This window comes from Electrona antarctica (assembly GCF_951216825.1).
Source record: "Electrona antarctica genome assembly, chromosome: 18".
NCBI lineage: Eukaryota > Metazoa > Chordata > Actinopteri > Myctophiformes > Myctophidae > Electrona > Electrona antarctica.
The window spans coordinates 45025505-45039740 of record NC_136799.1 but is presented as its reverse complement, the minus strand read 5'-3'; the positions used below and the strand labels follow the sequence as shown (position 1 = coordinate 45039740).

At 44.1% G+C, this 14236-nt stretch overlaps 1 protein-coding gene across 1 annotated transcript in view; it reads left to right on the top strand.

The window, feature by feature from the left end:
• Nucleotides 1-14236, top strand: part of syne3 (spectrin repeat containing, nuclear envelope family member 3) — a 93553-nt gene that overhangs the window by 22688 nt on the left and 56629 nt on the right. The window contains exons 5-9 of the mRNA XM_079527561.1: nucleotides 157-327; nucleotides 4664-4819; nucleotides 7764-7916; nucleotides 8968-9180; nucleotides 13967-14103. Of these exons, the coding sequence (XP_079383687.1) occupies nucleotides 157-327; nucleotides 4664-4819; nucleotides 7764-7916; nucleotides 8968-9180; nucleotides 13967-14103 (830 nt within the window). The remainder of the gene's footprint in view (nucleotides 1-156; nucleotides 328-4663; nucleotides 4820-7763; nucleotides 7917-8967; nucleotides 9181-13966; nucleotides 14104-14236) is intronic.

The window sequence follows — 14236 nt, the reverse complement described above, 5'->3', positions numbered from 1 at the left end:
TGTGTGTGTGTGTGTGTGTGTGTGTGTGTGTGTGTGTGTGTGTGTGTGTGTGTGTGTGTGTGTGTGTGTGTGTGTGTGTGTGTGTGTGTGTGTGTGTGTGTGTGTGTGTGTGTGTGTGTGTGTGTGTGTGTGTGTGTGTGTGTGTGTGTGTGGCAGGTGGACCACCAGCGCGTGGTGCTGAGCGACGTGCACGGCCAGGCGCCGCTGCTGGAGCGGCTGCTGGACGAGGCGTCGGCGCTGCACAACCGCACCGAGGACCCCAGCGTGGAGCCCCGCGCCCAGGAGAGGCTGCAGGCCCAGTACAACGACACCCGCGACCGCGCAGAGGTAGGGAACCACACCCCGCGCCCAGGAGAGGCTGCAGGCCCAGTACAACGACACCCGCGACCGCGCAGAGGTAGGGAACCACACCCCGCGCCCAGGAGAGGCTGCAGGCCCAGTACAACGACACCCGCGACCGCGCAGAGGTAGGGAACCACACCCCGCGCCCAGGAGAGGCTGCAGGCCCAGTACAACGACACCCGCGACCGCACAGAGGTAGGGAACCACACCCCGCGCCCAGGAGAGGCTTCGGAAATGTTCCCTGCCTTTTTAGCAAACGAAAATCTTAAAACGCTCATAACTCGCGATCTAAATCATCCCGTCTAATTATGAAAAAATATCCTGTGTTAGACGGCGCTCCGCGGTCCAGTCGCTAGTCGCGATAGATTTATTCTTACCTCCCGTTGTTGTCGATCGACTCTAGAGTGGTGTGGCTATTGTTAGCGGCTACACAGACATTCACAACAACTTCCGGTGCGCCGGTAAAAGTGGTCCGGGCGCTATAAATGATGGGCACATTTTATTAATGGATTAAATAGGTCCGGGCCCTCAAGGTGTTAATATATTAGCGCCCCTCACTTCACACGGGTGTGATTATTATTATTTTTGCTTAGATTGACTGCCCTAAAAGGTCATTGTGGAGATATGAATAATGCTGGTTTTCATGATATCTTTCAACAAAACAAAACAAAAACATTTCCTCCATCTCCTCGTGGCTTCCTCTTTGTCTGCAAGTCAGAAGTCCGATTTGACTGAAAATATGGAAGTAGGCTATACACGGAGGGATTCAAATAGGGTGCATTTTGAGTTGCACCCCGAGTTAAATGCTGCAATTTGTAAAAATGGCAAAATATGACTCCTAACGTCGTTGAAGTGGGACTCATACAATGTCCCTGGGACTCATTCTAAAAGACCATCCCTGCATCCCCGGGACTCATTACATTGGAAACCTATTTACATCACATGGAGTGGCTGATGGGAGGAGGGAGGGCCAATGTAAGGGAGGGGGATACAGAAATAAACCTCACAGGTCACTTAAGGGGAGACCAATCGCAGAGATACAGTTCCGCTACTGTACCAGTAGCGTGCGTGCGCGCTAGGGCATTAAGCAACTAGTCAACTAGTTTACTAGTCGACTAGTAAATCCACTAGTCGACCTTGTTGGTACTAGTTGACTATTTGATAAGAAAAAAAATATATATATATATTTTTTTCCCCCGATTTTGTAGGCCTCAAGATCAGGTAGATTATAGTTATAGTCACCATGTACACAGTTTTTCAATGTACAAATATTTATTAAAAAAAAAGAAAAAGTTTATTTTTTTAATTTATTATTTTTTACATAATAGGTAGTTAAACAACTAGTCGACTAGTGAAATGAAATGAAATGAAATCTATATTTACCCAGGGTATCTGGGCTAAGCATCAGATACTTGTTTCCAGCCAGGCCCTGCTCATAGAACACATTTCATCGTAGTGGTTGATGCCTTGTTCAAGGGCATTTCAGCGGTGGTAATTTTTAACCGTGTCGGACGGCTGATTCGAACCAGGAACCTTCCGGTATCAAGACCGCGCCGCTATCCGTTCGGCCACCGCTGCCACTTTTTTTTTAGTAAACTAGGCAACTAGTCAACTAGTAAAAATGACTAGAAGTGAATGCCCTAGCGCGCGCTGTAGGCTGGTTAGGTGAGACCGACTCCTTGGTTCCCAGTGTATTTGAGAACAAGTCAACAATTTTCAACAACGCACTAGGAAAATGTACTAAAACGACTTCACGGTACGTTCGGAAACAGAATGGAGTCCCTGCAGAAAAAGGGGTTGCGTAACTCGGGATGTAATTCTCATCAGATAATTGGGAACGGGAGGAAGTATGGCCTCCTGGAGTATAGCCCTTTTTTTGCTATACCCCAGAAGGAAGTGATTTGCATCCACCCATATATTGCAGATGCTGTTTTATTTAGCAGCGTTGCATTAGCAATGATGTTGTTGTGGTTTTTTTGTTTGCGGTTTTGGAGCTGCCATATCTACAGCGAGACAGACGGCCGAGGCTGTGGTTCCTCTTCTCTTTTTTTGTTTGTTTTTTGGGCTGTTTGGCTGTTTGTATTGTCAGACACAGAAGTTTCTGTCTTTGGTGTATCTTGGGGGCAGGGACGTGCAGAGAGTGTTAGGCTGAAATCCCATAAGAGGTGCACTTTTGGCCCAAAAATAGCAGATCTACAAGCTCTCAACGCGTCGCGCTGCGACGCGTTGAGAGCTTGTAGATCTGCTATTTTCGGGGCGCAAACCCAGCCACTCTTTAGCTAGTGGAGATGCGCTGTATACGACAAGGATTTAGAAACAAATTAGTTCAGGAGACTTCGGGGGGAAAAAAACTAAAAAAAATCTCCTGAATGCTTCCTTCAGGCATGGCATGGAAAGGAGAGGGAGGGCATTTGCATTTCTTTCACCGTGTAGTAAACGCTGCATTCGTGGTCGGGAGAGGGCAGTTGTTTTACAGACGGGTAAAAGGGAAAGGGGCTGAAGCCCCCCTTTGATGTCTATGTGAGCACGTGCCTGTCTGACTGTACAAGCTTTCAGCGCGCCGTGAGCGTGTGAGTCTGCTGTTTTCCGCGCACGGCGATTGCGCAATGTGGTCAACCAATGACGTCTCTGTCGGGTGGAAACCAGTGTTGTTTGTGTCGACTAAAACTATGACTAAAAATGTCCGACTACCCTTTTTCACGACGGAAACTAAATAAAGACTAAGCCATGATGACTGAAACTAAGACTAATTCGTCAACAAATGAAAACTAGACTAAAATGTTAGGAAGGGACTATAGTGGACAAGAGATCCAGTATAAGTCATTTTACACTTGGTTGAATGCTGAAAATTGCCGATCTACAAGCTCACAACGCGTCGCAGTGTAAAATTAGTAATGTGTTCAGAGAATGTGGCCGTCCTTTGCTGTTAAACAGTTTAAATGCCAGGGACGTTAAGACGAGCTGAATATCACTATGTACTGATTGCCAGGGAGGTTTTTGAAAATTCCTCTAATCTGGTGTGCAGGTTATTACATGCACAATAGAATTACATTTTCTTTCTTTTATTTATAATGGGAAAAGTGGCACCCAGGACCAAAACTGTTGTCCACCCCCGTCCCCCTGGCACTTAAAGAATAACACGCAGAAATGTAACTTTTTGAATTCGGGGGAACAAAGGAGTTCTTGGAAGCTGGAAGCCCCCCAGATGAAAACATCAAAACTCTTGTTATTTTAGTTAAATGTGATCCTAACGCTTGTAACATCCTGCCAGCGGTGTACTGTAAAGTAACGTAAGTACATTTACTCAAGTGCTGTACTGTACTGTACTGTACTGTACTGTACTGTACTGTACTGTACTGTACTGTACTGTACTGTACTGTACTGTACTGTAGCGGAGCATTTCCAATTTACAGTACTTTCACTTCTACTCCACTACATCTCGGATCCAAATATTGTATTTTCTCCACTGCATTTATTTGAACACTTTAGTTACTACTAGTTACTTTGTAGATTCTGATTATTGTTACAAAACATACATTCAGTCCTGCAGTATATACATTTGACCAAAGATGTGTATTACACATGATTTGAAAACCTGAAATGAGAACATTCTGCATGCATAGTGAGTACTTTTGGTACTTTAACAGTTTTAATGCTGACAATTTACGCCTTGCGCCGACCGCTGAGTTGCTTGTCCTGAAAATCCACTTTAAAACGGTGTAATCGCTTGTTGCAGTGTAGAAAAGTATTCCATAGCGGCGATCACAACAACAGACCAGGGCAGCGCACGGCTTCTTCCGCCGGCAGATTCGCCATTCTAAACGATAAGAGACTCAATTTCCCATAACCCTTTGCACGCCGGAGCGACGGACCTTTTTGCGACGACGTCATCAAAATGACGTCGTCATATCCCGTTCTGTCCGGTGGACTTGGAACTGATTTAAAAACGTGGATTAAACAATGAAAACATAACTCGGGCAACTCGCGAATCGCAGGGAAAGTGTACAATTAATTAACTCTATTAGGTCAAAGCGTTAAGAACAATTGTAATGCCCAATAGCAATACTTTAGTGCTTTTACTCTAGCACATTTTGAATTCTGGACTCTTACTCTTACTACGTAACGGTAGCATTTCTATATCATATGACATTGACACTTTTACCTATAAGTGAAACGTTTGAGTTATTTTTTCCACCAATGCACCTTTGCTTGATTCTCTCTATCTATCTATCTATCTCTCTCTCTCTCTCTCTCTCTCTCTCTCTCTCTCTCTCTCTCTCTCTCTCTCTGTGTCTCTGTCTCGCTCTCTCTCTCTCTCTAGGAGCGCCTGCTGCAGCTCCAGAAGATAGCGGAGGAGCACCAGATGTACAAGGGCTGCGTCCACCAGTTCCAGGCGTGGCTGCTGTCAAAGACCAAGGAGCTGAGCGAGCTGCTGGACAAGGAGGACACCGCCGAGGACAGGCTCAGAGCGCTGCAGGTGACTAGAGAGTTGTCCCCATGCCATTTGTGAGAGCCTGCCGTCGGGCAAACCTCCAGCTTTTCACCAGAGGAGAGAAAAAACTGAATTTTTATTCATTTTCTTATCCAAAATGAGTTGATAGCACAGGCAGCCTCCTCACATACTAGAGCATGTCTGAAATAAGTGTCTGAGCTGAAATCGACATGTAAATATGAAATAAATGCTTAACCCATTCTGGACGGGAACCCCTTTTGGTGTTTTAACTAAGCATTATGTTATACTTTAGCTATTGAAAAATAGCAGATCTACAAGCTCATAGCGCGCCACCGAGTGGCGCGCTACGAGCTTGTAGGTCTGCTATTTTTGAGAAATCTTGAAAATGTGACTCAAATCTTTGAATATATATATATATATTATTACAGAGTTAACATTTTAACTCAAATCTTTGCTTCTGGTGAGGTCCCTGGAACAACATATTTTCAGATCGGGGGGGGGGGGGGCGGAGGCATATTAATGATATTACATATAATTTGTGGGGTCCTTTACATGAAATATTGAGCACCACTGATACAAAAACACAAGGTCAGGATAACTGTCAGGATTTTGAAGACCTTTTTAAAATTTCGACGTCAGGCCTAAATGGGTTAAACATGTACAGTAGCTAGGTGTAACGTTAGAGACCACAGAAGTGAACCCCTCAAGCCTGTTTTCTGCGAGACACTGGTTGGTCTTTTAGGATGGTTTTGCCCAGAGGTGACACCCCACACATTTTGTGCCAGGTGAAGCCTGGCCTACACCCTTCTGCTGTTGGCTTTAGCGACCAAATCATGATGATTGGCTGACCCTAATGCCGCCGCCTAAGCCAATGGGACTCTGCGCCACTCGTGTACTGTAGCCAATCGCACAGTAGCGACCTAGTCATGATTGGCTGCCTGTATTAGCGACCTACTGTACACGTTACAAAAATTATGCTAATAATGATAATAATAATAATAATATGGGACGAGGCTTAACCCATTTTGGGCGGGAACCCCTTTTGGTGTTAGCATTATGTTATGCTAGCTCATTATGTTATGCAAGCTCATAGCGCGCCACCGAGTGGCGTGCTACGAGCTTGTAGGTCTGCTATTTTTGAAAAATCGAAGAACGACTGACATATAGAAACATAGCCTTTTCAGAAAACTGTCAGGATGTAGAAGACATTTTTAGAATCTGATCTCAGGTCAAAATCGGTTAAACCGGGATAGCATTCTCTGTCATCTTAGATTTTAGCATTGGCTGTACAACAGGCAACAAAGTCTTATGCACACCTGGTATGCACTGAGACGGGTGCGTAGACAAGGGCTCAATGTATTCAGAAGACATGCAGCACAAAGACCCGCACAGCGTCTGCACTTGCAATACGAACACTTTATTTAGGCAACGTTTCGGTCAAAGACCGTCTTCAGGAATGCCTGAGGAAATGAATGGCCCCAGACCATTCATAAGGGCTCTCTCTGCCTTGGGTCTATAGGCTTATCATCCCCACCTCAATGTCTTCACATATTGTACAGTTAACCCATTCAGGCCTGACGTCGAAATTTAAAAAAAAAAGTTTTCTAAATCATGACAATTTTCGGAAAGATTTGAGGCACATTTTAACGATTTTTCAAAAATAGCAGATCTACAAGTTCATAGCGCGCCACTCGGTGGCGCGCTATGATCTTGTAGATCTGCTATTTTTCAATAGCTAAATTATAACATAATGTTTAAAACACCAAAAGGGGTTCCCGCCCAAAATGGGTTAATGGTTAATGTGGTTAAACGCTAACGTGACATGGATGCGTTCCAGGTCTCAATGGATTAATATGAAACACATTTCTATGTTTCGGCCCCCAAACTCTGGAATGAACTCCCCAACCATCTCAGAGCTGCTCCCTCTCTCCTCTCTTTCAAAACCTCACTCAAAACTCACCTCTTCGGGATAGCTTTCCCCAGCTGAGGTCTGGTTATGATGTCCCCTCCCCCCCTTTCCCTCGTTTATCCTTTTATCTTTTTAACCCTGTACTGTTGCTGTATCTGTTATGTTTTGCTTTGTTTTGTTTTTCTTAATAAAGTATGTTCCTAGTGTTCCTATATGTAAAGCGCTTTGGGTATTTAGAAAAGCGCTATATAAATCTGAGCTATTATTATTATTATTATTATTATTATTATTATTCAGGCACATTTCAGCCACATTTCAACGTCATCAAACAGCGACGCGCACCTACGGTAACTTCACTGTCAGGCCACAGGTTTCTGCGTTACCCCTTTTTTTTTTTTTTTTTTTTTTACACTTTTTCTTTTTTTTTGTGGCGCTAGAGCGATAATTGTTTAGCAAACTAGTGTGGGGGCAGAGATTAAAATAGGGTGCATTTTGCATCCCAAAACGCAGTTTATAGTTTAGGGACGCACTACAACAACGACCTCTGTAGTGCATCCACGGGATGCACTACTGTACTACTGTACTGTTTTTTTTATTCTATTTTTTTTTTGCTAGCTTTAGTTATAATAATCTGTTTTCTACACGAATATAACCCCATTATAACCATATAAAATGAAAAGGGAGTTAACCCATTTTGGGCGGGAACCCCTTTTGGTGTTAGCATTATGTTGTGCTTTAGCTATTGAAAAATAGCAGATCTACAAGCTCATAGCGCGCCACTCGGTGGAGCTTGTAGGTCTGCTATTTTTGAAAACATAGCTTTTTCAGAATGTAGAAGACATTTTTAAAATCTGATCTCGGGTCAAAATGGGTTAAATGCTGCAATTTGTAAAACAAAATGGCAAAATATGACTCATCAAATGTCCCTGCGACTCATTTCTAAAAGACCATCCCTGCTGCATCCCCGGGACTCATTACATTGAAAACCTATTTACATCACTGTTGGGGTGTGGCTCCTTTTCACGCTGTTTTTTTCCACAAACCCCACTCCCCCCGCAGGCCTTGGACGACAGCGTGGCCAGCGAGGAGAGCACCCTGCGCCACATCGAGGGCGTGGCGGAGGCGGTGCGCGCCAACAGCTCCCCAGCGGGCGCCGAGGCAGCGCTGGAGGAGGCGGAGGAGCTTCGCCTGGGCTGGCAGCGGCTGCGGCAGGCATGGATTCATTTCAAAACGTTCTCACTCGGTCCGCGACGACCCCCCCCCCCCCGTTTCATGTCTTTTGGATTCCATAGCAGTGTTGTTGTTTTTGGGCAGAACATTTTAGATATTTGGTTTTAGTCGTAAGTCTCTTGAATCGTTTTCATTTAGTTTTAGTCAATGTTGGTCACCTGGAATGTTTTAGTGTTAGTCTGGTTTTAGTCGACTACATCTACAGTTGATTTAGTCGACTGAAATGTATTTTGGCGGGCCTTGAGGCCGTCGTAATGACTGATTTTACATGATGAAAATAGCAGATCTACAAGCTCACAACGCTCAACGCGTCACACTGCGACGCGATGATGTTTACCAAAACATCATCATTTGACATATTGTGTTAAGTTTAGGACACAAAAATAGCAGCTCTACAAGCTCAGCGCAGCACCGAGTGCCGCGCTATACGAGCTTGTAGATCTGTTTTTAATAATCGTGAAAACGAGTGCAAATCGTTGAATATATACGGCCAAATGTTTAATGTATAATGTATATTTTTTGGGATACTTGACATGAAATAGTTTGAGAACCACTGATATAGAAAAACATAGGTTTTTTTTGTCATAGACATTTTTTTTTAAAGAATCAGCCTCAGGTCTAACCCATTTAGACCTGAGGACGATTCTACAAAAGGTCTTCTAAATCCTGACAGTTTTCTGAAAAACCCATGTTTCTATGTCAGTGGTTCTCAAACATTTTCATGTCGAGGACCCCCAAGATTATAGGTAATAGCCCCTGACCCCCATCTGAAAATATGTTGTTCCAGGGACCCCCCCCCCAGAAGCAAAGATTTGAGTTAAAAACGTTGGCTCCGAACGATTTTTCCCCCAAAAAATAGCAGACCTACAAGCTCGTAGCGCGGCACTCGGTGCCGCGCTATGAGCTTGTAGATCTGCTATTTTTTCAATAGCTAAAGTATAACATAATGTTTAAAAAAACACCAAAAGGTGGTTCACGTCCAGAATGGGCTAAACGTGTTTTATCCGTTTGTGTGCGGCATCGTGCCATGCAGGGCCTGTGCGAGGCGGGCGACGCCCTCCGCGCCAGCGTGGAAGGCCACGGCCAGTACCTGACCCGGTGCCGGCGCCTCGGGGAGGACCTGGGCCGGCTGACGGCGCTGCTCCGCGGGCTGGCCCGCCAGCTGGAGGAAGGTGGGCGCGAGGCCGGGGACCGGGGCGACCGCGGCACGGAGGAGCAGATGGTGGGACGGTGGCGGAAGTACGCGGTGGGTAAATATATCTGCTATCTAGAAAGACACGGTGACTGCATGCATAATGTGATTGCATTGTTTTTATCTGCATTGGTTAGGGCATTAAGCAACTAGTTGACTAGTTTACTAGACTAGTTTACTAGTCGACTAGTAAATCCACTAGTCGACCTTGTTGGTACTAGTTGACTAGTTGATAAGAAAAAAAGAAAAAAATATATTTAATTTTTTATTTTTTTCCCGATTTTGTAGGCCTCAAGATCAGGTAGATTATAGTTATAGTCACCAATGTACACAGTTTTTAAATGTACAAATATATTTTTTTTTTAAAACACAATAGGTGGTTAAACAACTAGTCGACTACTGCCATCGGTTAATGTCGGTTATATTTGCCGATGCCGATATTGAGCGATAACAGAAACTGTCGGCCGATACCGGTATATGGCCGATACATCGGTGCAGCCCTACTTCGGACAAAACCTCTTAACTCCATTCGATATTTAACCCATTTTGACCTGAGATCAGATTCTAAAAATGTCTTCTACATCCTGACAGTTTTCTGAAAAAGCTATGTTTCTATGTCAGAAAGGGGTTCCCGCCCAAAATGGGTTAAGTCCGACTAGCGACAGGACCGCGATGGCCCGTCTAAAACATAATCTTTGCTTAGAATTGGACGGAATGATTTTAGATCAAGAGTTTTTCATGTTTTAAGATTTTCGGTCTCATCCGCTAAAATGGGGGGGGGGGGGGGGGGGGGGACATTTTCGATGACGTGACCCAACCAGCCTGTGGAGCGATGCGGTCGGTTTTGATATCAATAAATCTCCGTCCTTGTATTAATCTCCGTTCTGAGCGCCTATTTGATAGGACGGAGAACTCAGTTTATTCCGCTCGGGGGGTGTTAATGTTCTGTACAAGTATCCATGACAAAGAAAATATATGATGTGGACACAATAAAGACTATTATTATCATTGGAGGTGGTAACAGTCCATTTGCTCAGTACAATATTTCGGGGGCATGTTTAGAATGTGTGCAGGGTTGAGTATGTTGAATCTAGTTTGCGTTAATACGATCACTAATGGAGGATTTAGTTGACACAATGAAATAAAATGGCGATAGTATCCAGTGTGGGGCAGACGGCCTGTAGATTTGGGAGACCAGTAGCTTTGTTGTTGCGAGGAAATCGGTAAAATTAGACTTTCGTGGTTGCTTTAGTCTCAGATTAAGTCCGACGGAGGGACACGGTATAACTCTATGGGGACACAAAAGCACCACAAAAGTAGGACCCGGAAGTATCTCTGGAGGGGGCGCTCACGTCACGGCTGAAATACTGAATTGGACCGTCAAACTGTCTGCTAAAGCAACACTTCTTTGTTTTCATAATATACGGTTTTCTTTATTTCCTGAAAAATGTACATTTGGAGTTGGTTTCAAGTAAACCGATAAACTAGGTCTAACTCTCTTTTAAATATATGCAAAAATATGCAATCTACACAACTCAAAGTGCATCGTGATGCGAGGCTGCAGATCAGCTATTTTTGCAACTTTCTTTTGTGACACTATGTAGTAAGACGAAGTAGGGCATTCATTTATGAAAGAAATTGGTCAATATAGACTTTGTGGACTTTTTAACATTTTATTTCATATAAGTTTTATAGTCTTATGTTAACTGCTCATTTCCCTTTTGTTGGTATATGTTCTTTTTTATGTCCTTTTCCAAAATGGATCAAGGATCCTTCTATTCTTCCTTCTCTCAAACCTTCTCCGTTTTGCCACCTCATCCAAGCGGCTTGCTCACATTTTCATTCCTTTCTCTTTTCCATCCCACCTCTCCCACTGCGCGACGATAAAGACCAACGAGACGTGACTTGACGGAACGCCTTCAAACTGTAGGCGTTCCCTCTCTCTCACCACGACAGTAAAAAAAAGTTTACGAGCAATCTTGTTTTGAATACCTGCTCGGTAGAAGTGTTGACACTTTAAGCCATTCAGGGCGGGAACCCCTTTTGGTGTTGTGAGGCATTATGTTATACTGTAACTATTGAAAAAAAAATAGCAGATCTACAAGCTCATAGCGCGGCACCGAGTGCCGCGCTATGAGCTTGTAGATCTGCTATTTTTGAAAAGTCGTGAAAATGTGGCACAAATCTTTGAACATATATTCCTTCAGAGCGAACATTCTTAACTCAAATCTTTGCTTCTGGAGGGGGGGGGGGGGGGTCCCTGGAACAACATATTTTCAGATGGGGTTCGGCGGGCCAAATACATATAATTCTGTGGGTCCTTTTTGACATGAAAAAGTTTGAGAACCGCTGACATAGAAACATAGGTTTTTACAGAAAACTGTCGGGGATATTTTTCTAATCTGATCTCGGGTCTAAATGGGTTAAGTGCCTTTGGTAGAGCCCGCGTGCCTCGAGGCCAGCATACCTGAACGGAGGGAGGGAGGTTTGGCCAGAGATGTGATAAAGATAAGCTGTTGTGTTGAGAGTAGTGGTTTATCTCACGCTGTCACGCCGTACCGTGTGTTTGTCTTTTGTCAGCCTTTTTATTTTGTCAACCTTTTTACCTTTTACCCAGACTAGGCGTGACACAGGGCGTTGGCAGGGCGGTCCAGGGCCAGGCATATATACCCTGTGTTATTACATCGCTTGACGAGCTAGACACGGAGCAGGTGCGCGGGGACAGCCGCGGAGCCGCTATTTGGAGTGGCTTTCCTGAAATGCCGGAGCATAAATTAGGCTTAACGCTTAAAAGGACCACTTCACCACTTTTCAACCTATCTTCATATAATTAGGTCCTCACTAATAATCATGCAAAAATGGGTGCAATGTTTTTCTACTCGGTCTGTGTCTCATAGGAGGGCTGTGGGCAGTTCAGAAACCGTCTTCCAGTGACATCATCGATGGGGAATACAAGCTAATAAAAACTGCAGGCTTTCTAGTCCTGAAAAGTTGCAATGCGAAAATGGAAGCCATCGTTCTCACGATAATGAAAATCTAAATATTTTTGTAAAACAATCTTGTTTAAAACAAATCTGCCTAATGATGATGTCACTGGAAGACGGTTTCTATACTGCCCACAGCCGTCCTATGAGACACGGACTGAGTAGAAAAAAATCGTGCCATTTTTTCATGATTATTAGTGAGGACCTATTATATGAAGATTGAAAAGTGGTGAAGTGGTCCTTTATTCTTTATTCAGATGGATCCCCATTAGCTGCCACCGAAGTAGCAGCTACTCTTCCTGGGGTCCATGACAAACAATACATATAACACAACACAATAAAAAATAACAAGAACGCCCTGTATTAAGTCAAATGTATGCTCGGTCACGTGGCGAGACTAGCAGATGAATTAATGAATTGCATTTCTATAGCGCTTTTCCAAGTGCTCAAAGCACTTTACAAGCGGTTCATTCAGTCATACATTGGGGAGGTGAAGCGGCGAACAGTCGACGCCAGCGTCCTCACTTCCCACATTCACACACCAATGGTGGTGCGCTACCATGCGAGGTACCGACCCACTCATTGGAGGCAGTGCAGGGTTCAGTGTCTTGCCCGAGGACACTTCGACATGTGGACAGGAGGAGCCGGGATTCGAACCGCCGACCCAGGGATCATTGGACGACCTGCTCTACCTCCTGAGCCACAGTCGCCCTGACGTACAGGCTCACAAGTTGTGACCTTGTAGGTCTGCTCTTCAATGCCTAACCCTAACCTGAAAGGCTTTGACAAGATTCTGATGACAGAATCTGCCATACATAACGCTTAAACAGGTTTTTTCACTTTAATCGTAACATGTACTCTGGCTTTTGTGTGTGTACCCCCAGCACGCAGTTTTTTTTAAGTTGCTTGATTCAATATTTAGATATTTTATATTGGGGTTTTCTCGGACACAACACAAATATTGAATCGAGCAACTTAAAAAGCTGTCTTCGGTCCACACAAAAGTTACCTATGACATTATTGTGTTTTCAAGTGAAGTACCCCTTTAACCCATTGAGGACGGGAATCACTTTACCAATTACATATCATTTGTGGGGTCCTTGAGATGAATTATTTGAGAACTACTAACATAGAAATATGGGTTTTTCAGAAAATACATTCGGGTCTAAATGGGTTAATTGACGGGATAGACGGGCAATTTCAGACTGTGCAGAAAGTTAGGACACCGTTTTTTTTCATATCTTGTTCCACTTGCTTCCACATAATCTTGTGTTTCCCTTTCCCCATAATGAAGGCCTTTTCATTCTCTTGTGGAAAATTACACTTAGTCTCTTGGTAGAAATAATCTGTTACGACGAGTAAGAGGCCTGTTTTAAAAATGTGACTTGAGGACAAGTACAAAAGGTACTTGAATGTTTAACCCAATCTGGACGGGAACCCCATTTGGTGTTTTAAGCATTCTGTTACGCTTTAGCTATTGAAAAATAGCAGATCTACAAGCTTGTGGCGAGCTTGTAGATCTGCTATTTTTTTAAAAGTCTTGAAAACGTGGCTCAAATCTTTGAACATAATTATATTCTTTCAGAGCGAAGGTTTTAACTCAAATCTTTGCTTCTGGGGGGTCCCTGGACCAACACATTTTCAGATGGGGGTCGGCGGCCAATTACATATATATCTCATTGGGGGTCCTTGACGTGAAAATGTCTGAGAAAGACTGACATAGAAAAACATAGGGTTTTTCAGAAAACTGTCAGGATTTAGAAGGCATTCGTAGAATCGTCCTCAGCTCTAAATGGGTTAAAAATATATAAAAATGCAGTCAAATAATAACGTGTTGTGCGCGTGTGTCTTTGCAGGGCGTGAAGAGTGCCCTGGAGGCAGAGGAGGCTCAGGTGGAGCACCTCAAGGCTCAGCTCAAGGAACTCTTCCGATTCTCGGAGGACTCCCGCCACCTCTCCTCCGACGTGCTGACTGTGGTGAAGGAACACCAGAGGTAAGAAAGAGTGCAACCTCTTCCCGCCCCATTTTGGGGCGGGAACCCCTTTTGGTGTTGGCATTATGTTATGCTTTAACTATTGAAAAATAGCAGATCTACAAGCTCATAGCGCGCCACCGAGTGGCGCGCT